The sequence below is a fragment of the Lissotriton helveticus genome, chromosome 3_1, assembly GCF_964261635.1.
Source record: "Lissotriton helveticus chromosome 3_1, aLisHel1.1, whole genome shotgun sequence".
Classification (NCBI taxonomy): Eukaryota; Metazoa; Chordata; class Amphibia; order Caudata; family Salamandridae; genus Lissotriton; species Lissotriton helveticus.
The window spans coordinates 1,690,769,875-1,690,795,738 of NC_136061.1; the positions used below are offsets into that span (position 1 = coordinate 1,690,769,875).

The 25,864-nt window shown below is 40.8% G+C and overlaps 1 protein-coding gene across 1 annotated transcript in view; it reads right to left on the minus strand.

Annotated features, from left to right (window-relative positions):
- LRP1B (LDL receptor related protein 1B) overlaps positions 1-25,864 on the minus strand; it is a 3,812,342-nt gene that overhangs the window by 1,723,744 nt on the left and 2,062,734 nt on the right. The window contains exons 25-27 of the mRNA XM_078683424.1: positions 22,133-22,337; positions 6,429-6,593; positions 5,614-5,858 (exon numbers count right to left, since the gene is read on the minus strand). Coding sequence (XP_078539550.1) covers positions 5,614-5,858; positions 6,429-6,593; positions 22,133-22,337 — 615 coding nt within the window. The remainder of the gene's footprint in view (positions 1-5,613; positions 5,859-6,428; positions 6,594-22,132; positions 22,338-25,864) is intronic.

A 25,864-nucleotide genomic window follows, 5' to 3' on the forward strand; every position in this document is an offset into this window, starting at 1 on the left:
AACACCTCCACACAACTTTCTAAAAATGAAGAAGGGTTGTATGAAATCAGAAGCACAGAATACTCATGCAGTGTGATACATTAAATATACTGCTCAGGGATTGTGGAAAAAAATGCAGCTATTATGTTGGAAAGGCAAACCAATTTTTGTGTCTGTCATGGTTACAAAGGGCTTGTGAACTAGAGGCTGACCCTTCTGTACCAAAAAATAAAAGACTTGACATAAAATCACACATTTTTTTAACATCTGCATCCAAGATGGTATAAGAAAACATTATTTGAATGAAAGTATGGGGATACTAAGGGAACTAGTATTGTTTAATGTTCTCATCCAACATGGCACAAAACATGGCATTATTAGTTATTTGAGTATGTAGAGTCTTCTTGAAAGACCATCTTGATTCATAACAGTGGACATTTTAAACTTTGTGATTGGAAGTGCATGAATTTAAAAAAACTGAATAATAACCTAAACTCTCATCTTATGTAGCAGACACAAATACTGAACAAATTAAAAGTAAGATGCCCAAATGAGGCATGCATTGTTCAAAGTCCTTATCTATAATGAAGGAGGGAAAATATGGAAGTTCGTACATCTTGACTAAGCAAGAAGTTATCTTGAAATCTATAAATAGTAATACAGAAATAGAGAAATAGTTTCCATTGCTAAACTAACTTAAAGAAAAATATGAGAAATTAGAATTTTCATTACCAAGGTCACTTATTACTAAATGTAATTATAAAAGCAAAAAAATTAGATTTGACAAAATGTATACAGATGACAAAAAACAACAATTTTTTATGCACCACTATACACTGTAAGTATCCATGCTGTCTAAAAATAATAGAATCTCACTTGATGATTATCGAGTGCCGAAAGGTAATAATTAATGACATATTATTTCTTAAAGAAATAAAAAATGGGGTCAAATAATAAATATTACCCGAGCAGCTATATTGTACTACAAATATATTCTGTATATGACATTGAGAGACTTGTGAGAATTTAAAATAGACCCTTGGATCATTAAATATCAAGATTGGTCATAATAACTAATTTAGAATTATACTTATAATTCATTATTGTGGCTGTAGCACAAGTCTCGAGATTTCAATCTCAAAATTCACAGAAAGTTTATGTAAATTATTATTTACCATCTGTGAACAGGTTTTAGTGATCCAGTTTAATTAAATATGAACATGAGTTCCTCCTGTTATACCTGAATATTATGTCAATTGTTCCCATGAGGAGCAGGGTCAAGACTGATTTGCATATGGGTGGGTCTAAACTGGAATGGTGTGGCGTGCAAAAAAAGATGGATTTAACTCAAATCTGCGACTGGGAGTGAATGTTTGATTTGCTCAGCATTTCGCCCATCATCTGTTCTTTTTGAATTTGTCACCCTAAGAGGGAAGGGTGTGCCCTGACGTGGGTGCACGTGATCGCTAACTCACCAGATTCAGGTTAGCCTAGCTGATGACACATGATACCCCGACACCACTTAAAGGTTGATTGTGTCTGGTCCAGGGAGTACATGGCCTGGCAGTTTGAACTGAATCCTTCCAGTGGAAATCAGGAATAAGACTGAGCTGCATATGGCTGGGTCTAAACTTGGGTGGCATGGGGAACAAAAAAACGAGGCATTTAACTCAGTTCTGTGGATGGAGGTGATCGTTTTATTTGTCCAGTGTTCCGTCCATCATCTGTTCTTTGTGCATTTGCATTTGTCACCCTATGTGGGAGAGGTATGCCCAGACATGTTCAAGCTAGCCTGGCTGATAGGGGTGATACCTAAAAACTGGTCCCAGGATGCTTGTTTCTGGTCCACGAAGAACCTGGCCTGGCAGTTTCGGCTGGACTGTCCCCATGGGGAGCAGGGTCACAACTGATTTGCATATGGCTGGGTCTGAACTGAAATGGAGGGGTGTGCAAAAAAGTGATTGACTTGTGTCTGGGAATGAATGTTTGATTTGGCCAGCATTCCATCCATAACCTGTTCATTTTGCATTTGTCCCGTGCTTGCTACGCCACAAGGGAGGGCCAAGCCTGGCAGTTCGGGTTGAATTGTTCCCATGGGGAGCAGGGTCAAGACTGATTTGCATACAGATGGCTCCAAACTGGAATGGCTTGAGATGCAAAAAAACTTTGGATTTAATCCAGATCTGTAACTAGGGGTGAATGTTTGATTTGGTCAGCATTCCATCCATCTTCTGTTCTTTTTCCATTCGTATGTATTCTAGACGTGATAAATGCTTAGGAAATGTGTATGATATCCATATCATTACAGTGTTGGTGATGCACACTGGAGGAAATCTATAGAACAAGCAATACAGTGTGGCTTACAAGTCAAGCCATTTGCACAGCAGCTGTCGGTGGTGGGAGTAGCTGCCGGGCGGTGACGTGGGGAGGGAGACAAGCAGGCTGGGGGGTAGTATTCTATGGATTACGGAGTATTACAGGTAAGTAAACATATAAATAAATAAAACAAATTTTGTTGCGCGCACTGCATTCCCAAATGCGATGCAGTGCGCGCAACGAAATTTGTTTTCTTTATTTATATACTTACTTACCTGTAATCCGCCATAACCCATAGATTACTACCCCCCACCCTGCAACTCCCCCTCCCCATGTCTCCACCCGGCAGCTACTCCCACCACCGACCGCTACTGCATTTGCATCCGTTCACCTAGCATTAGAGTGCAGATACTCTAACCTACCTTACTAATGAGCAATGATAAAAGTTGTACCAAACACTTGACAGCCTTTTCATCTTCAAAATGATAGAAAAAAGTGTAAAAATGTCATATTTTCTATACATGATCATGTCAGTTTAATGTAGGTGATAGCAAGTGCATATTTGCTAAGATTAAAATCTCGCCAAGCTTCCCTATAAGGATACTCGAAGAGATTGTTTCTGTGCTTGGCTAGATGTGTATTCTTACTAGCTAATATTGCTAGATTGCACATTAGTATAAAAAACTCACGATTGACTCTCTGCCAATCCAATGTGTGTTCAATCGAGGACCACATATATATATTTTCATAAAGCCACAAAAAGAAAAAAACTCTTATGTTTGCAGGTGGCTCTATTTGAAAAATGTCAAACAGGGATCTCCCTAAACAACTGAAGTCGTGCAATTCTGGTCTCAAAAAATAAGCAAATCTTACCGAAAATATGAATTGTTGCACAGCATCAAACTTGCCAGTTTGCAGGAAATTTCATTCAGAGTTCTTGACCTACGTGCAGGAATCTAAAGAGACATTATTGGCCTGCTTGACTTCCTTTAACTAAGATATTTTACATATCCCTTGCTCGTATACTTTCCTTAAATAGTTCTTTTTGTAGTTTGCACACAATCGATGATCCCTACACCTGTCTTTCATCAAGATGAAAGAAAATGCATCCATTTTATAAGAATATTGAGAAACATTCTTATTTATTAAATGTAATTTCATACATATGAATGTATCTCAAACAACTACCAAACACACACCAACTGAAGCTGTTAGTGGTTTGCGGTAGAAATGAAAGGCACGAAAAATCTGTAGGACGCCACGTAGAAAATTCAGTTATAATCCTACAATACCCAGGAAAGCGCACATGGGAAATTCATCTTCAACAAACCAAGAACAGGAAAATGTACTGTAAAATGTGCAGGCTTTTTGTCTGAAGACCTAATGAAACAGACGGGTATTGATTTGCCCTTTAAGTGCTTAGTGAATCAGAAACCAACTGCCTGAAGATACTTGTGACATAAATCTCCCAGATTAAAGATCAAACAAGGCTGGAAGGTGAAGAGTTTATACAAGCAACAAACAACACCAGGTCATGTATTGACCACCTCCCACTTAAAGGTGAGGATTAACTGTAAATCAATGGACAGACAGGTCGTGGTTAATGTTCAATAGTACTGGTAATTACACATCCCATCCTTGTAATAAAAGAACACGTTGTCCACTCTGCCCTCACCTGACCCAGATGGCACTGCCAGATAATCCAGGGATTTATGCAGACCCGAACTGTTTGTAGGTATGCCTTGATTTCTATATGAGATCAAGTCTGATTCAAGACTTGCACAAGAAAAAGTGTTGCATTTCATATAAATAAACGTTGCTGTGGGACATTTATATTTAAAAAAAGTTTCTTTATGAATTCGTCATTATGTTTCCCCCATGATTACAAGGATTTGGAATAGTTTTTGAGTCAGTGAAGGATTTACTTTTTAGCAGCTTATTTAAAAGTGAATTGAGAACAGAGAAACAATCTTAAATCCTGTCCAGCCTCTAATTATTTAAATTTGGAGTAACTTTAGATTTTGTTACATCAAATATCAAGGTCTTCATGAATGAACAGTGTTAGAAACTGGGTTGCTGTTTGAATGAGTGAAACCCTCAGCAAGCAACAGCCACAATCCTTGTCAGGGTGAACCTCAAAATGTAGAACCGGAGTTATGAATTAAAAAATGTTAAGTGTGAAAGAGCACCAAATAGGTCAATGCGGCAATCGTGGAAGTCAAATGTTATGGCTGACTGTGATGGAGAATGGTTTGGATACACAAAGTGGATTAGGGCCTGTCATAGCTTTACTAGACATGGCAGAGATGAGGGAGACAGAAGCGGAGGGGAAATCCCCCCTCACTCCTTCTGAGGCTCTAGTAACACTGAAAGCTACAGGAAAAGGGTGAGGGGAAGGCTCGTCAAGTGCCCTCATCCACAGCCTTTGTCTCTCTTATTCACCTGCATAATCTGCATGTCCTGGAGAGGTAGGGGGTGGGAGAGACAGAGTCCAAGTATTACAGCATTGAAAAGTGGACAGCTGCGGCCCTATACCAATTTTTATAGCCTGCTTCTGCTTAGTGCCATGATTAAATTGGAGGCCCCCCCCAACGCTGCGAGGTACATGGAGGGCCCCCACCCTCTGGAGTCAGTCAGGAGCTCTCAGGCCAGGGTACTGTGATGAGGGGGCCCCCTTGAGCTGCGGGGGCCAATGTTACGCTACTGCTTCTGCTTCTGCTCCTTAGTCTTCAATGGAGCTGTCAACACTCCAATACTCTAATAACATTTCTATTTTAGGATTCTCAGCTATATATTTAGCATTTGCTAAGCAGTTGTGAATAAGTAACAGGTTTTTTGCATGACGGTGATTCACAACGTTCAAGTAGCTGGTAGTGAGTAACTAGTCTCTTTCTGATAAAACTCACACAATTTTTTCAGTGCTGCTCCTGTCCAATGACTCCCCTTTCCATACATTAATAGACCATTGGCGGTCCATGACGCAAAGTGTATTTAGTGCTGGGTCACAAAAGTGTTTCAACACCGGCATTTACGCTTCTTTGCATCATAAAGTGATACTGAGCATCACACATACCTCCACATAAAATGAGTAACTCTGGGTCTTACTTGCATGCACTTTAAATATATAAATGCACACATATATGTTTAAAAAAAACCATTTTGAGAACTTGACCAATCTACCAATGAAAAAAAAGTATTCACCATCGTCTTCTTGTTTAGGAAAATGAACCAAAATAAATAATACTGATTACATTTGTCCTTCTTCAAAACTAAACATTAGCATAATATTAAATAGTGTGACCAGTGAGTGAAGTTTACCTTGTGGCTGGCGGCTTGGGTGATATATCTGTATATCAAAGGGCTGCGCACTTGTTTTTTGTATCACGCTGACGTTTTGTCCTGTCCATTTATTGGCCTTCGACAACGTGTTTGTCCTCCAATCGGTCCAATAGACCTCATTACCATAGAGCGAAACAGCGAATGGGTGTGAAAGGTATTCGTGTCCTCGAATGATCTCCCTCATGCCAGACCCATCGTAGAGAGCCGAATAAATAGCATCAGACCTGCGGGAAGATAAACCCAATCATCAGAAGCCATCCATACTTACGGCGCCTGCGGGGCTGAGGTGAGCGCCTTCACACCTGCAGGTAGGGAAACCCAATGAGAAGCCGTCCACCTGCAGGGCTAAGGCGACAGCGTTCTGTTGTAATGACAAATGTCGCTGTGAACATCCTGCGGATTTATTAATAACGGTGTCAACTTATTGGACAAAATCAGAAGCCATCGTCTAAAACAATTCGCAGTCATACTCACCTTCGGGTCGAAGGTGCACGAGACAGCTGAGGTCTATACACAGCCTAACTTTTTGTTTGAAAATTATTTCTTGGTTTAATTATATTGTTTATTCAGAGACAGCACATTCGGAAAACATTTCAATCAGTTAGTTGTCCAGAAGTGTGATAAAAAATCATTACAATCAAGACAAAGAAATGCGAAAAATTAAGGAAGAGAGCAGTTTCTGCTTCATTTTGCCAACAATGTAATCTGAATTTTAGCATGGCCTCATCACACCTTACGATCGTTAATCTTGATGGGATGCTATGAACATCATATAATGGTGTACATTCATTTACCTTGCATCTGTCCATACAATTCTTTTTTCATAATGGTCAACAGTGAGTCCGTTTGGCCAGGCTCCAGTCTCCATATCTTTGTAAATTATCTTTCTTCCTGCACCACTCATGGATGCAGATTCGATGCGAGGAAAATTCGCATCCCAGTCTGTCCAGAACAGTATTCTGTCAAAAAAGTGCCATGTTTTAGAGGATTATTTCTTTTTTTTTTTACATTTTCGACGCTGCTAAAGTCAGAGGCACTAGGCAGTGAATTTAACTCATCTACTTTATGTACTTTTGCCATTAAATACTCGTTTGCACTTGTTTTAGAAAGGGAACACGACTGTAGTACACACAATAAAACTCAACATAGACTAACAAATAGTAGTATATAAATATTTTTGTAGAAATCCACAAACATGACATCACCTACAGTTTCCAAAGCAGCACATATTCGGTTGAACAAATGTATGTTAGCAGATATTGTAAACCTCCATTAAAAAATATAATTTGGAGAGGCCCAGAAAAGGAAACATGATGCGAACATATTTAAAACATGTATAACCGTGAAGGAATTTTCATAATTACTCAGGAATCTAGAGTGTCAGTTGCACCATTTTATTCTTGTATTATAGTGTTTTCAGGGCATATTAACAAGGCAGTGCTATAAAATTATCTCCGCTTTTGTGGCCGTTTTCGGCCAAAAAGCAGCAATAATTGTATCGCCTTATCAGCAAAGACACGCAATCGTGTGTTTTGCTGACTTAGTGCCCGTTTTCAGCACGCCTAACTTTGCTTCGTTAATGAGATGCAAGGTAGGCGTGGCTGTGAAACTAACCAGGGACAATATCGCGAAGGCAGCTTCGCGATATTAACAAGGAAGAGCAGCGATTATTTAAATTGCATTAAGTATGCCTTAGCGCAGGAATTTAAAGTCTGTTAAATTCATGACTAAGGCATACTTAACATGGGGGGTGGATTCTGTGGCAAAGACCACAGGCCGTATCATCTACGATATCGCTGTTTTTCACCATGGAAAACGGCGATATCCACACTATCTCTGGAATTGTTATCGCCTCTGCGATGCGCGTTATTGATAACGCGCTAACCGGGCGATAAATTCCAGAGATAGCCGGCGATAAATATGCGAGGGCTAATCGCGCTTTGCGGTATTTATCGCCGGCCCTTGTTAATATGCCCCTTCATCTTTTTTCTCTCCCTCGTGATGTAGATTTGAAGATTTCGTAATCAAGTATTTAAACTGCACCTCAATCTCATCTGCACTATTCTTCAACTATGGTCTCTGCTTTTGAAACATCCATTACTCTTCCCGTCTCGAGGAGACATCAGACTATATGGAAACCAAGGAAGAGAAGCAAATACATTCAAGAGAATTGTTTCCCTAATGGCAAAAGGATAGAATCAAACATGATATTTGTGACTTATTAAAATTATAGCTTTCCTTCAATTGTGTTTTTTAACATTTTATATTAAAGGATGTCAGCAAAGAATATAGTGAATAAGGTTCAAACTTAAAAACTTTCATCCAAGGAAAAACAGATTAGGTTCTATATTGTGGTCTTAACTCTTTCAAAGATGTGATGTCATTTGCTGAATATGTCCTCTTTAAAATCTCTTCCACTCTCAACCCACCCGCCACTGCTCTGCCTTTCACAAACACATAGCAAAAATCGAAGAATCCCTCTAATCCAATGTGTCAGAGAAAACGTGGTCTCAAGAACCTGCATCAAGGGGATGGTGCCTCAAGGTGTGAGTGAATCATTTATGTCTAAAAAACATCAACGTTTTCATAAAGCAAAGGAGAGACATCTGAGACCGTTCCTCAAAGACAGCCAAAGAGAAGGGGATTTTGGTTTTGGGTGTGTTGAATCAGGTTCGCTGGGCAGGAAGTTCCATTCTTGACATTTATGAAAGTGCCTTACCTAGCTACTATGTACGCTAAAATGAAATGAGAGTAAAACATGAATTTCAAGATAATAGAGGAATCAGAACATTGTAGCTTAATATATTGCAACACTGAGCTGCATCGCCACTGGAAATGAGTGCAGCTATTTTGACCTGTTTAGAAGATTTTAATGGTCTGGAACTAAGCTTCTCATTAAGGAAGCACCGATATTCATCCACAGCATTGGTACCTTTAGCTAGTCCAGCATTTTTAATGGGCCGTTTGTGTAAATCAGACATTCACCCACGACAAGGTGTGATTAATAATATTAAATTTTATTTAGACATCGTTCTAAGAAGCCAACCACCTGCAGTCGAAAAAGCTGAATGTCACCAAAAGAACTACAAGAAACACATGGATTGCTCAGTTCATGATAATGAGAATTGAGAGTTCTGTCATCAAGTAAGAAAGAAAATGGGAAGTCTGTAATATCTTCCCTATGGATCTGCAATCAATTATTGTAACCATTTGTTGTCCAACTAATCCAATTAGGAGCGGACAAAGCCACAATCCTTCTTGGTTCCGGCTGTCACTCTCTGATACAGATTACAATATCTTTTGAGATGCCAGGAATTCCTGAAGTTCACTACTCTGCCAGCGTGTGTAAACAACTTTAAAGTTAAGAAAAGAACACAATAAAATGCCCAGAGCAATTTACAAAAATAAAGTAATATACATTGAGCAAAAAGAAATCAAAATGGTCAAAAACATATAGAGAGAATCAGAGATGTTATTTTGTTTTTAAAAATAAGGTAAAATACGCACAGAAAAAATAAAGTGACAATATAAAGTTTCAGGTTGTGTTTCACTGGGACCTTGGCATGATTTCTTGTCAGCAAAAATTAGGTTGGGGCCAGCTACACGAAACAGTTTGTACTGGTCATGGTTTTTATCTTGGCATTACTTTTTGGCACTCAAAGACTTGGGCATGGTCCAAAGTTGAAGCCTGCAAAGGTACCTCTAAGCCAGATATGTCATCACAATTTGCCATTGAAGTTGCTGGGCTTGGTGCTAAAAGCTCCGATCAAGACAAAGTTAGATTTGCCACTGGGATAGATTTGCTGCCTTACCCCAGTTAAAGGTTTTTATCTTTGATCACTTTTTTGGTTATCAAATTGACCAGAGTGGCAGGGCTGGGACCTGAGGCTGGATAGGGTTCGACATGGCTGAACACATTGAGAGTGAGGACATACTTAACTAATTTTCATTGTTTCAAAATACTCCAGGAAAGAAAACATCAGTCTTGACCTTCCCTTTGGATGTACAGCATGTTCTCCCTGTCAACTGAAGATGGAAAAATAACTAACTTCCACTTTTCTCAAGCTGCCAAGAAAGTTCCTCCTGATCACTCATGCAGCCATAGCGTCCTCAAGTCTGGCCTTTATGAACCAGGTCTCACTACAATCACAGGTCCTTCGTTCAATTCTCAAAGTCTGTTGGGTCATGTTAGAGTCTAGAAAGCATCCTTTCTTTTGTGTCCCTTGAGAAGGCAAATTGGAGGTTCTCCACATGGCCCTTGGAGGGCAGTTCCAATAACTGGATTCTAGCAGGGATCATGAGTCTTTTGAGTCTTTTGACTTTTTCTTCCAGCAGTTCAAGCTCTTTTCTTTCCAGGTTCAAGAGCGTTTTAAAGAGGTGCTGGTGGAGTATCAGTCTTATCCTATAAACTAACCAGTAATTTGAGAATTTCATCTATGCTGCTCCTGGAAGCCGCCACATGGAGGAGCTGTGGTCCTTCTCCAGACACCCTTCCTAAGCAGATATGGTGCTGTTGTGTCAGGACCTAGTTTACCCTCATGCCAGGTTGGGAGCCTGAAAGTCAGAGAAGGCCTTGGGAATGAATAGTAGCTGTTTCAGTCATCCCACTTTGGAATCTCTATGTCAAAGAAAGAATGGTTAAATGTGTCCCTTGTTCTGCCAGTTGTTCCCATCTCCTTGCAAATTGCTAATTTCTGCTATCTGATCTATCTTTGACAACTCCTCAACTCTCCTGGGCTCATTGGCAATTGCCATTGTCATGCAGGAGAAGCATCATGAACAGTGAGCGAAGGATGTGCAATCATCCTTCTAAAGTCGAGTAGAGAGGAAAACTCGTGCTAAACCACTCCAGTAGCAAGAATTTAGGCTTCTATGTACATTGGGTGTGGTGGATGATTATATAGTTGGCAATGTCTCCTATGTTTGCTGAAGAAACTTATTGATGTAGCGAAGGTGAACCATTCTTACCAGTAAAGACAGATTTCCAGTGCAGAATTTAAAGATGGACCAGAAGAAAATCATGTAATAGGAGCATCATCATCACAATATAAAGGTTACAGGTGGTGCTTGAGCATTAATGGTTTTTCCAATCTGTGCCCACTTGCATATATTTAGCTCATAGATGAACTCTCATTTTGATAATTCATCTAGAAGGAGGGCTAGCACAGTTCCCTGGTAGCACATCTAGGGCACAGGATCTCTGCACATGTTGGATTTAGGGTGTGAGGGGCACTGCGTTTGTTTTGCAGTTGGACATACAGGAACTGTAGCAAAAAGGGTAGGGTTACCCATGGAAACATTTCCCTTATTGGCAGGTGAGGGGTCAGGAGTCATCCCCATCCACATGCTAGTTAAGGAAAAAATATGGACACCCTTGACCCAACACCTGTGGAAGACAGATTAAGGACTGTACTGCTCCTGCTGTTGAGACCTGTGAGTAAACCTGAAAGGCTGGAACTCCTCCCATGTGTACCCGTGACAAAAAGTGGACTCCAAGCGTCAGTTGGCTGACCTCCTGTTAAACTACTATGGGGACACAAGCTGCTCGAATCCCTTTTCCTGAAAAACCTACCAATTCCAACTAAACCTGCCCCTGACCCTGGTGGCAGCTTTTTCTGCAATGAGACTTGACCCCCAAGTGCTGTTCCTGAGGTCCTGTGACCCTTACCTTTCTCAAAATGTACACCTCCAATTGTCCTGAGAAACATGATACTATAAAACATTTTGGTGCCAAAGAACCCTGAAGGACCAGGACAAACTTGACAAGTCAATGAGGTGAAGGTATGTTGCTGCTGGGCCAAAGATTCCAGTGGGTCCTGCTCAAAGTTTTTCCACAGCAGCCAATAATTCTCAGCAGAAGTCACAGAGAAGGTATCCCGCCTCATGGAGCCCTGTTTAGCTATATCTTGCAGCTTTGCCATGCTGGAGGAATCTGAGCTCTAATAAAGTGACTTAGAGCCTGATTTACATGTTGGTAGGAAAGGAACTACATTACAGCGGCGATGGAGTTCCCTCCACTCTGGTATTTGGATGAAGTATCAGATTAGAAATATCATGATGCAGAAATATCTTTGTGAAGAATATAGATTTTTCTGGTAAATAATATTATTTTCAATAATATAGTTCTTAGTATCATTTTCAATAATAACATTGTAAAAAATATACTTTTTTATTTATTTTCATGTGTGATAGTTCATACAATAGTTTTAGTGCTAATATTGATTGTATAATTGTTAATAATATTTTGAAATATAGTTTGTAATTGTAAGTGATTTACAAGTTTCGAATTTAATTACTAACAGTCATTTATATTTTTGTAACAGGTTGCTAGGTTTGTAGGGGTATAGGGTTGAAAGTTAATTAAATATAGTTAAGTAATTAGTCATCAATAATCAGTTAATTGATAAATAAATGTGTAAATTGTGTGACAAATATATTTTTAAAGTTATTTATTAGGTGCAGGCTGATAGGTTTGTGGGGTATAGAGTGGGAAGTTAATTAACATAATAATTAATTAACAATTTATTAATACATATTTAATTGGCTTTTAATTATGTAAATTGTCTAATAATTGTATTTTGTAAGTTATACATTAGGTGCAGCTGTTGGGTTTCTAGAGGTAAAGGGTGAGAAGTGAATTGATGATTAATTAATTAATTAGGAAATATTAATTAATATTAATGGGTTATTATTAATGGTAATAGTTAGACTTTATGTGTGGGCTGGTAGTGTTGTGAGGGTATAGTGTGGTAAGCTAATTAATGTAATTAAAACAATCAAAAACATTATTATGTTTTATATATATGTATACATATATATATATATATATTACCTACTGGCGGTCGCCAGTAGGTATATATAGTTAGGATTTTTTCCCTATGGGATTTTTGAAAATTCTATGTCTAATAACTTTGGCGTTTGTGGACGGAATTGGCTGAAATTTTCAGCAAAATGGAACATTTTGTTTCTGAGCAGCCACTGGAAATTTGGGGGGAGTTGGTCCAGGGGGGGCCGAGAAAAAAGGGGGGTCCCAAAACGTGTTTTTAACATTGAGTTTTCCATAGGGCGGTTAGCCTCATTTTTAGCCCGAACGGCTGAATGGATTTGCACGAAACTTGGCAAATTTGTAGGGACTGGTAGCCCGATGTGCCTTTTGTAGGTCTCAATATATGTGCTCCAGTGGATTTTGAGAAATTAACGTTCAAAAAAAGATATATATCTAGAGCCGCGCCTGGAGCGCTCCCACGTACGCGTACAGGGGAGCGCTCCAGGCGCGCCACGCGATCTGCGCACGGCAAGCTGATTGGTTCTCGGGTGTCTATAAACATTCGAAACAGTCCGCAGCGGCCGCCATCTTGTGTCTCGGTAGGATTGAGACACAAGAGGTGGCAAAAATCAAAGGGGGAAATGAGCAAGAGGGAGCAGGGTACACACCCCCTGACCCCCTAGGTTTCATGTGGGGGCCATAAAAGGCTCCCGCGGGTGAAAAAAAAAAATAAAAAAAAAATCGATTTTCGCGGGGGTGAGCGCCCGGTACGCGCACCGGGGAGCGTACGGGGGAGCGTACCATGGAGATTAAAAATGACAGACTTTAAAAAAAATAAAGCTTCTTTTTAAAAATTGGAGGTAGTTCTGAAAAGAACTTTTTTTTTCATTTTGTTGTTTTATATATATTTTTTTTTTGTTTTTTTTGTTTTATATTTTTTTAGACTTTTTAAAACAATTTTATATTTTTTTTGTATTTTTTTCAAGGGAAAAACAAAAACAAGGATTCCAAAACTGCTCAACAGGAGCAAAAAATTGAAAATTTAGGGACTGGAAGAGCAGCGGTGTTGCTGTTTCTTTAGGGCAATCAGTTCAACACTCTGCTCCCCATAGCAGAGCAGTTCGTCACACTCTGCGCACAAAAATTTGATGCCCGCAAACACCGGCTGAATGTTAGGGATCATTCTTCCACGGGGTGGTCCCGAAGGTGTTGCTCCACCAGTGGAGGTGCTGCCGCCATCTGTTGGTACATTCCGTGCCAGCTCTCTGACACTCTCCCTGGCAAAGTTGTTAGGGTGTCTTCTTTTGACATGCCGGATCAAATTGGCATTGCCAAAACTATATTTTTTCAGAGGATTGCCTCTGGATAAACTACTCCCACATATTTTGCATGTTACTTTGGGAGCGTTCACTTTTTTCTGTCCTTCTGGGATGTCGTAAAATTTCCAAATGAAATGGGTTTTTTTCTTTTGCTGAGGAGGGTCCTCATCCAAAAATCCCTCTGAATCACTGCTGGATGACTCTCTTGCAGCCATTGCTGGAGATCAGAAAAGTAGGAGATAGAGTAGACACAACAGCTCTTGCTCTCTCCAAGTACAAAGCAATAGTGAGAGAAATGGGTGGGTTTCACACAATTTGGAAAAAAAAAAGTTCTGAACCAATGAAAAGTGTTATTTTAAAGTCACATGGTTTGACGCGCTTACGCTACGCGCCCGGGGCGCGTCCCGGGCGTGTATCGTAAGCGCATCGGGGCGCTTACGTTGCGCGATCGTATGCGCTTCCGGGTGCGCTTACGCGGTGCGTCATAAGACGCATCTCGCGGCTACGCGATACGTGTCTTATGACGCAAGGCGTGGCGGCTACGCGATACGTCACGATGTTGTTTTCGTTCTCGACAATAGCGCTTCCGGGACGCGCATTAGTACGCGCCTCGGGGCGCGCCGCCAGATTGCGCTTACCCGTGCGTTCACCTGTCCGCGCCCCGGGAGCGCACTAAAAATAATATTAAAAAAAAATAAAAAAATTATAAAATGTATTATTTTTATAAAGATTTGCTATTAAAAAACCTATGAAATTCACTGAAAAAACCATAGGTTATAGACCATATATAGTTAGGAATTAGCATTTACAAAACCTTGAAAATTCACTGAAAAAACCATAGGTTATAGACCATATATAGTTAGGAATTAGCATTTAAAAAACCTTATTTTACTCACACAAAACCATTGAAATTCCATATATAGTTAGTTGCACTAACTATATATCGCGCACCCGCAATCCACTGCTGATCATGTCACATATTACATCATTCATGACATGGTCAGTGACATCACTGATGACATCACTGATGACATCTCAAATGACATCACTGATGACATCACTGATGACATCTCAAATGACATCACTGATGACATCATGACACACCAATACCAGTTACTACATACGCACTCACTGATTCCTACGTCTACACACACATTCACTCATTCACCCATACAATCACTCATAAATACAGTCACTCATTATTACAACACTATCATATGCACTCATACACCTAGTCAGTCCTGTGAAGAATCAATCACACTTCGATTTCCTCATCTATACAGTTAAACACAGAACACCATACTTTTCACACATAAACTAACACATACTTACTCTCTTATACAATCACTGATACAAGTACACATTGATATGCACAGTCACACACCTCCCAGCCAGCCACACACACACTCAGTCTTCCATACATCCACTCATTCTTCAATATGTAAAACATATTTAAACTTTACAAAAACACACAGACACTAGATGATGTCATCAGTGATGTCACTGACCATGTCATGAATGATGTAATATGTGACATGATCAGCAGTGGATTGCGGGTGCGCGATATATAGTTAGTGCAACTAACTATATATGGAATTTCAATGGTTTTGTGTGAGTAAAATAAGGTTTTTTAAATGCTAATTCCTAACTATATATGGTCTATAACCTATGGTTTTTTCAGTGAATATATATATGTGTTAAGTAATAAAGTTCATATTAAGTGTTTTATATTCGTTATGTGTTTAAAGGGAAGTACTTTCCCTAGTTTTCCACAGCCTGGAGTCAGAATAATACATTTAACCCCTCCAAAGTTTAACGCTTTCCCTACATTGCACGGACTGAAGTGGGAATAGTACATTTGACCCCTTCAGAATGCAACTCATTTTCTACGGTTGCAAAGACTGGAGTGGGAATAGTAAATGTAACCCCTCTGAAGTCCAACACTTTCCCTAATGTTGCGCACACCTTAGTGGGAATACAAAATGGTACCTCTCAGGGGAACAATGCTTTGCTGCTGTTTCTTAGACTTGAGTGGGAATAGCATATCTATTATTCCCAGATTTTAAGAGGGATTTTAATATTGTTTAATTATCTGTAATATTATTATTTGTTTATTTGTGTAATTGTGTATGATTGGAATATATATATATATTTTTTTGTATAATTTAATTTTTTATAGTTTAGTACTTTTTTATATTTATTTAATTTAGTAATTTATTTAATATTTTGCATTTCATTTGTTAACATGTTTTTTTAGACATAAACAATATTTCTGTAAGTTTTTTTAACGATTTTAATGTGAAATTATATATTTGGGAATATTTTTCTACTTCCCAAGTACAGGAAAACAATATTTTTGCTACCTATTTTTTTAGGCTATATTTTGTATCACAATATTGTGATCGATGCTATGTTACTGATCCCTCCCCACCAGCATAGTGGTTTGCCTGCCCGACCTTCAGTTTGGCCACGGTAAGGACTACTTCCTGCAGTGGTCATACTTTTCTGATGGTCCTGGGGAGTAAGGGCTGTCAGAGAAATGACTAAATGTCCACCTACCCATTTTAGATGGGGGTGCATATAGCCATTTTTTACTGTCTTTCAACGCCAGGCAAATCCTGGTGGTGAGGGACTGTACAATTGTAATAATGCTTACCATGGAGAAGACTCCCATGACAATGGAAGTTTTACCTTTTTCTTTACAGAAAGATAATCCCTTTTCAGAAAAAAGAATGATCTGTGCTCCAGGACTGCGCCCTGCAAACACAGCCCTGTAGCACAAAGAAAAATGCATTAATGTGACTTGAAAGTAGTTCCTGGTAATGCATTTACAAGCTGGCTGTCATTAATGAATTTGGTGGGCGGACTCTCTGTAATGGGGAAGGGGTCATTTGCCCCATACCCATGGTGGAATGGCAGGCAATCTGTCCTGATACGCATCAGGGCTGAAGTCCGAACGTAGAAATTTTCACCTGTGAAGATGCTGAAAGTATCCTGCAGGTGAGAGCCCTTCCTTGGGTGCAAAATATGATATTATGCCACTCCAAGTTTTACCACAATAAGTCCATGCCTCATCCGATACCTATCCGGCCTTGGTGGGCCCTTCTTGGCTTCAATTTGCTGCCTTGTCCTTCTGAGGATTTTTGTCTTAGATTGTAATAACTCGGGGCCTCATTTCGAGTTAGGCATGTGAGTTACTCCTTCCCAAACATGTCGGCTATCCCAGGTGCATTACATTCAATTGGACTTGGATTACAATGATCGTGATGGAGTTACCTATCCACCAAACTTTAAATCATGCCATAGGTCCGAAGGTAAAATTTCAGTGTAGGATGAGCCTATTTTCTTTGTCCAAGGCGCAGTCCTTCGCGGTCAGCCTTAAATGACACCTAGGTAATGGGCAATGAACAACCAGATGAAAGTAGTTGGTGCTTAACTCTTATTTTCACTAAAGGTGTTATGAACTGTATTGTTAATAACAACAATGGAATAAAACAATGGAATAAATGATCAGTGCATTATGAGCTGGAAAGAAATTCACAGCAGAATGTGCATTACAGACTGGTTTGCTTCACTGGCAGCATGAGGCTTATACAATGCATATAGATAGAAGATGGGTGGTCAGGAATGGTTAACACCATGACCAGTTCAGAACTAGGTCGTCAAGACTACAATTTATGTAAGGAAACAAGACCTTGCGTGATAGTGTCAGTTCTGTTTCATTTTCTCCTTAGTGTCCTGTGTGGGCAAGGTACAGCATGTGTTGATTGAGGGTGTGAGGAATGTCAATCTAGTGCCCCCGGAAGAGGGTGCCATCACTTATAACTGTGAGCTCATCCCTCACACTCCAAAGGGTCAAGAGGTCTTTATTGGTCGTTGCAGTCATTCACATTTCTCAAAAACTATTTGCATTTCTATGATTCCAGAGTCGGCTTGAGTGGTGTTTGCAATCACCTATCTTCTGAGAATCTGAAGAGAACTCTCAGATGCTAACTATCCTAGATAATCATATACACCCCCACCCATGCTGTCAGAGCTCTCTTCCCTCTAGAGGTGCCGAAAGGGATGATTTTCCAGATAGGTGAACCCAGGATTGTAACTGAGTGTAACTTGGTACTTCGGCAACCGGAGAACCCACTTTTTGATTTTACAAAATGAGTGGTGCATTGACCAAGAAGCCAGAGGAATCAGAGGCTTGTGATCTGTGGCTTCCTTGATGGTGTATAAATAAGACAAAGATGAACATGGGTGTATGCCCACTTGATAGCTAGTGCTTCTTATTCAATGTGAGCACAGTGCTTCTCTGTGCTGAGTGCACTACTGGCAAAAGAAACAGGTTGTCAGGCATTCCACCTGGTGTGGTGTACCAGTACTAGTACACCACATAGTCTAATTCTTCTATTGTTCAGTCAACATAATTGATTGTCATATCTTGCAGGTGATCCTCATTTTTGCTGCAGAATGCCTGTTCTTCCTTCCTTCTTGACCCCTTACCTAATTATTGATATCTTAGTATGTTCTCTCAGTGGGCTGGCAAGGGTGGGCCGTTTTGGAATTAATCTCTCACAGTTGCAAAGTCAAGGAAACTCCACTCTTCTCATGGTGTTGAAGGGAGGTCCACTTTTCTGATGTTGATCACTTGATATGGATCCAATAGGATACATGTGTACTAATCGATCTTCACCTCTTGGCATATAAAGTGACTTTGCTTTTGTTGAGTTCAGACCCACGTCTACAACCCTCTGTAGCATGGTGGTGAATCAGCCTGGAGGTTCTTCAATGGAAGAGGCATTGACCAGAATGTCATTGTTATCATTTAAGACACCTCGAGGCCTAACAGCATCTCTGACACTGCATTTTGGAATAATTCCGTAGCTGATAAAATCCAATAGTTGAAGTGATGATATCAACAGAGGCCCACATGCTCTAAGAATATAGTAACGTAGCAACAGTCCTCACTTAATTCCAGTTGATGATACCCAGCCTTCAAGTCAAGTGTCAAAAACCAGCAGGCTCCATTAAGATTGTGAATTAGGTCATCCTTTTTGGGTATTACATGTCTTTCCCGCCAAATTGCCTTATTCGGCAGTCTAAGCAAATGCAGATGGAGTAGGGCTGTTTGGGCTTATGAGGCACCTACATTGGTGAGACCCGGGATGTGGGGCTTGACATCTTCTCAATAACTCCTAGGTCCTCCAGTTTCTGCAGTTCTGCTTCCATTGCTGGCAGGAGGTGAAATGGTACTCTCCAGTGTTTGAGGGCAACCGGGTGAGTAGACGTATCACTGTGCAGAGACACAGGTAGTGGTTTAATCTTTCCTAATCCCTTGAACTGTTGCTCAGAATACACTAGAGTGCTGTTGATATCCATGGCATTGATTGCTGTGGCAGACTGAATGAGTCTGAGATATTCTGCAGTGAAGAAACTGAGCAGCGTCTCAATGCTGCTGGAGGCACAAATAACTAAGGAAAGGCTTTGATTGCGCTTAAGTGTAGAGCAGGTGCAGGGCAATGAATTGTGTTTTGCTCATCATGCTGACAGATACTCCATTGTCAATTATGGATGTGATTGTAATGCAACAAATGGACCTCAGCCTCCCTTGCAATTCACGGCTCCCAATCATGTAAAAGACAAAAAGTACTGTGTCATTTTCATCCAAATTTGAACAGTCAAGGGAATCCAGGCCGTCAAATCCAGTTGTGCACGCGCAAGTGTGGATGACACAACTTGAGCCTTTTCACATCTGGTGGGGTTTTGAACATGCTGGGGCTGAGCATGATGCCCTCCTCTGCAAACATGATCAAAGTGGTTCAGGCAATGACAATTAGTGCAATCCTGTAGTGTATACATCGAAGAGCCACAGTACCCACAGTGTCTCTTTGTTGGTTCTGCATCTGAGTCTTACTATGACTGAGTGCGAGGCGCTTGGTCACCCCATAGCACCACAATTTCCTTTACCTTGATTGCTGTGGGGCTCCCCAAGTCCATCTTAGGCAGATCATGGTGAGCAACATCTCCATCATCTACACCCTTTCATTGAAGAGTTTGTGTGAGTGTGCTAAAGTGAGGATGTCCTCAAGTTTGATTCCAGGTTGTCTGAGTATGTGGCACGACAGAACACTGGATTTGCAACCTTGGATTAGTTTGCCCTTCACCTCATTCTGAGGGTCATCGTCGGTCCGCCTTCCTATTGACCTCAACGAGCCATGAGTAGAAAGTGTGGATAGATTTGCCCTCCGGTTGTCAGGCAAGGCACTGTTTGAAATGTTCAAAGCCAGTGTTCATTTGCGATTGAAATGTTTGCTAAGTGCTGCTACCACTTCAAATATATACTCTCAGCATCAATATCTGGAAGATTGCAAAAGAGGTGGAATATATCTTCTCCAACATAGTGTAGAACTAGTGAATTCTTCACATCATCATCTGTGTCTGTTGTGGCTTTAAAGTAGTTTTTAAGCCTGACAATCCAGGCACACCAGAGTGGCGCTGCTGTTGCATGGGCTTCAGTTTGCTGAATGGGAGGTGCCCACCCAATTGGCTGAGACGGGGTACCCCACCAAATGGTCCCTCTGGCTGCTACAATGAGATGAGATGATTGGTGCTCAGGGCTGCTGACAGAGCCTCTATCCTGAGCCACATGGCTGATGCGCTGCACAGCGCAAAATTCATCAGCAGTGTGAGGCGTTGCAGATCTTGTCCAACTGCACACTGTGTGATGCAGAAGACCTGGTATACTTGACAGGGTATGAAGGGCCGTGCCCACCCTGAGGTGCAGTTATGCAACAGCATGTTACCAGTGGTTCTAATGAAGAAGTATGAGGTTGGAGCACATGCCGTCAGGCAGGGGTATGACAGCCACAGCAGGGAGGTGACACAGGAACTTATTGTAGGCCATGGAATGATGCAGCTTTGTGCCAGAGATTGTGGACTGCACCACGTAGTACATGCACAGTTTACTGCCCTTTGCTTGACATTACTGAGGCAAATAACCACTTTGTGACGGTTGCAGGAGTGTGGGATGGATTACTACCTACGGCCTCATTCACTACAGTACTTTCGCTTGGCAAGGTTTGTCAGAGGAAGGCCTTCCTAGACTACAGGCCATCCTCGTTGCCAATGTGAGGCCTCACCTCAAGAATGTATGCCACCAATGCATTGGACAAACTGGAGGTGAGATTATGAGCTTTGGAAACACACAACTGTCCTGTGTGAGCATGGAAATTAATTGTATTTAATCTCTGCTCTGCCGCATTGTGGATGACATGGATGTGTGTGGGTATGTGGTTCACCCCCAGTACATGGGTTTATCCGGGTGACCTACTATGGCACCCTTGCCACAAGACTGGTTGTAATGTGAATTCAGAAAACATAGGGGGCAAACAGAGTGTACCAGGATCATTGGCAGGAGCAGCATAGATCCTTTAAGTATTGAAACTGCAGGAAGCTTCACCAAAAACATAGAGACAAACAATGGAAAGGAAGCAGGACGGCATAAAGGAAAGAACTTGCAAGGAGAAAAGCCTAAGAATTTCCACTTGCAGTACAGAGGCAATAATATGTTTTTTCCTCCTTTTAGAAGGCTTGTACATTGAAAGAGAAGGCAAATAGTCAGACTTGAGGTCATTGTGGTTCTCGATTTAGAGTTCTCAATGTCTCAAGAAGCATTGATCAGTGTGTTGTGGATCTGAAGTCCCTGTAATCAAGCACAAAGTTTCGTGAACTTTCGTAGGGGAAGATAAAGGCATGTTGAAGCAAGAGAACAGTTCCTGCTTGATACTTGTGATGAATCCTACGGCCCAGTTAGTTCGGAAACTATTGATCGCTTGGCAGTAATTATTCATGTAGCTTGATGCACAAAAAGTGTGATTGTCTAACGGGGAGTTACAATTTTATGAGTATATTGTGCAAGTTGCTAAAAATGTCCAAATGAATCCATGAATTTGATAAAATAATGTGTATATGTGAAAAGTTATAACCCACATATTTATGAAGCAACAACAAAATGTAGAACGAATATGGAAGATATCACAAACATACAGGGTGCACATTTCTCTAAAGGCTACCATAAAAAAAGATTACTAAAATAAAATTATAACATGAATGTCATATGACAGGACTGCATTCACAACTCGACACTCATTTTACCTTTGTTGTTTGTGCTCAATGTAGTAAGTTGTTGTTTAAAATGAAATGCATTAGGAGCTGGTGTAACATTCACCCTCTCGTGATGAGAATAAAATTGAGGTATTGTCAGGCAACACACACTGGGATGCATCATAGTGGAAATACATATCTTATGTCCCAATTGTGAGTATGGCGAGCGAAGGTACTTCTAAAGGATGCACCAAAATACTTGATACTTAAGCATAACACAGGCCAAGCTAAGCATTAGCTATGATAATAAAGCACTTACCCATATCGCGGGTCCAGTGCGATGGCTCTTGGATGCTCCATACCGCCTGCGATTAGTGTCGATCTCATAGCACCATTCAGTTTAGCCACTTCAATCTGGTCTAAATTACTGTCTATCCAGTAAATGTTGCCTGCAATCCAGTCCACCGTTAGACCCTCAGGAGTGGCGAGGCCATGTTGCACTACCACCTCAATACCGCTAACACCTACAGTGCAATATATAATAACAATGATATGGATCGCAGAATGCTAGAACAGTTTAAACAACAGTCTTTTGCCAGAAAAAAACATTGCATGCACCTTGTTTAGTCTGTTTGATCTGGTTGATGGTAGTCTCCTCTGAAGAGAAGGAGACCCATAACTTTATACAACTGTAAAAGTTTAAGGAACATGTATGTTAAAATAATACTGATAGAAAGGCAAGTGCCCTAATGCAGATGTATTTATCTGAAGCATTGTTAAGTCGTAGGACCAGGGTTCACGAGCTAGACAAATAACGATGCAAACACAGGATGCACATGTTTGTAATTGGCTGTGGGTGTGTGCATCCAGCCTTTTTTATTGACAGGGCCACCTGTTACCTGCGATGGATATGTGTGGGGTAGGTGTAGGTACAGCCCCCAGGGAAGGGCTGTCTTCGGATGTGTCCAGTAGGGTAAACAGACTTTACAACGCAACTTCAAGCACATGTTTCATTTCATGGCAAGCTGAACACCGCTTGCATTAACCACGCATATGGCTGAACCGCGCATATGCATGGTTAAAGCAGTCGGCGTTCTAGCGCCTGCCTGGCAGGGAGTGGGACCAGAAAGGATGACCTTCGCGAAAGATGGGGAGGCGACGAGGTAAGTTGGGCTGGGGGGTAGATTAAGTGAGAGGGGCGATTTTAGGGCTCAGGTCAGTGGTCTGAGGTCTGGATAAGTTTTAAGGTTTGGAGCAGAGAATTTGGGCTCAGGGCAGGGGGATGAAGGGGAAGTTTCCAGGGCAGGGGGCAGTTTTTAGTGCACAAGGCAAGGGGAGTTCGGGGTAGGGTTTAAGTAGGAGGCAGAGCTTTAGGACTCAGAGTAGGGGGAAGGGGCAGTTTTCGGGGCAAAGGGGCAGGTTTTAGGGCAGGAGGAGTCAGGATAGTTTAAGGGGTGGGGTCTTTTTAGGGCTCACGGGGGAGTCAGGTTTAGGGCAGGGGTCAGGATTTAAGGACCCAGTGTGGAGGGAACGAGGTGGAAACTTTACCATACATCCCTTTGCCAAACACTCATGAAATTGCATGGTAAAGGCACGCATTGTAAAGGAAAGCGTTGTTGAAACGCAGACGTGGTTTGGGCTGCGTGGTAGAGGCACGTGTGGTTCAACCATGGATGCCTCTGTCATACAACCGTCCAGCAGGACACACTGCAAAGCATCACATAAGAGTAGGACATCTATTTTGGAAATCTGCTTCCAAGGTAAGACGTCCTAATCAGTAGCAATGTTTAAAAACGCTAAGTGAAAGGTGAAGGTCACACTGTGATTATATTTAGAATTATCTGTACCGAACCGTGTTTTTAAGTTGTTTTAAAAGGCAAAACATGTTTCCATATGTTTTTTTCCATCTGCCATCTTTGATAATTAAACCCTGTCCAACTGTCTCCATAAACGAAGTTTGCTGTAAAACCTACTGTATTAAAAAAATATATAAAATATGGATTATAAACAGAAGTCTAAAACATAGCAGTGCCGTTGCTAGTGCTTACAGCGAGTAGAATGAATAATTGCTTGCAGTAATGGAGCTTTTGGGCCATTTAAGAAGGTTATTCCGGAAACATGTTATATTAATTGTGGCTCAGAGAACGTTTGTCAGAGGGCACCTAATCTAATAGTATAATTGTTTTTATCTTTTTTCGTAGTATCATTGATGATGCGAAAGTAATAAATGCAAATGCTTTGTGATCAATCAATAGTGCTTGACGTTTACTAGGCCTACTAACATTATAAGTGAAAATGACATGGTTAAACTGTACTAAAGCACAGCACATCATACTCTAACAACATGATATCCTATTCTCATAATTATAAATGACAGCATAGTGTTGGTTGACTTACTTTTTGCTTTTATTTTAATATCACATTTGCATTTGTGTACACTGTACATATTAAGGGAAATCACAAAAAATCAAGCACTGATATCAAATATAACAGGCACTTGCAATTAATTAATTAATTAATTACACAAGAAGTACTAAGAGATTCAGATACAGGTACAGAATTGTATGTATGGTTATAGGTGATAGTGGTAGCAGATGGTAGTGAGGGTGAAGTTGCAGCAGTGGAGATTGACCGCTTGTGGTGTTGGTGAGTATTTGTGTGGGGCTGAGGCATAAAGAGTTGTGCTGCAATAATGGTGTGGGCTGAGTATGGTGATGTGATGCTGAGGTTTAATGGTGTGCAAATCCGGTGCTAATATAAAAACTGTTGTGGTTGGATGGTGCTAGTTTTCATGGAGTAGTACAAATAGGGCATTTGTGGTGTTTACTATTCATTGTGTGGTGACTAGATGTAATGATGCTGCACACAGGATTTTGTCGCAGTTCTAATGCTGTGCTGAGCGGATTGATGTAATGTAGCCAAGTTGGTGGTACACTGAGGGATGCTGACTTTGTGTTCCTTGTAGAGTGGTGTTGGGAATGGAGGTACAGCACTGAGATAATTATATAATGCTGGGTGACATTGGAACTGTGTTTTTTAGTGCAGTGCTGAAAGCTACGCTAAGGAGTGGTGGTGCACTTTGTTATGGAAACCAGCGAATACCTACAGGAAGACCACTCCCAGTTCATCATTTAAAATACAGATAGCTGTATCAATGTCTTCAGTTCATCATACACACCACAAGGATAAAGCACTTAGTTATCTGTTATGGGTGTTTTACCCTCTTCAGTGCGGTGGACATGTGGCATGTCATCAGTGATGTCATTTGAGATGTCATCAGTGATGTCATCAGTGATGTCATTTGAGATGTCATCAGTGATGTCATTTGAGATGTCATCAGTGATGTCATCAGTGATGTCATTTGAGATGTCATCAGTGATGTCATCGGTGATGTCATTTAAGATGTCATCAGTGATGTCATCAGTGATGTCACTGACCATGTCATGAATGATGTAATATGTGACATCATCAGCAGTGGATTGCGGGTGCGCGATATATAGTTAGTACAACTAACTATATATGGAATTTCAATGGTTTTGTGTGAGTAAAATAAGGTTTTTTAAATGCTAATTCCTAACTATATATGGTCTATAACCTATGGTTTTTTCAGTGAATTTTCAAGGTTTTGTAAATGCTAATTCCTAACTATATATGGTCTATAACCTATGGTTTTTTCAGTGAATTTGATTGGTTTTTTAAAAGCTAATATCTGTAGCTGTAAAATGTATTCTTCTTTAAATCCCAAAATATATTTTATATGTTTATTAATAAAAAAAATTTTTAATACTTTTTTTTTGTTCGCTCCCGGTTCGCGAACCGGGAAGCTTCCCGTTAGCTCATCTTGATGCCGCGACCCAGTCCGCGAACCGGTAAACGTTCCGTTAGCGCAACTGCCGCGTTAGAAATCAACATCGTGACGCGTCGCGGAAGCGCGACGTATCACGTTGTCGCGTAATGCGTCTTATGACGCGCCGCGTTAGCGCACCCGGAAGTGCTCCGGTACGCGAACTGAGACGAGAAGCGCAGCTCCCCGGAAGCGATCCGCGGCGCA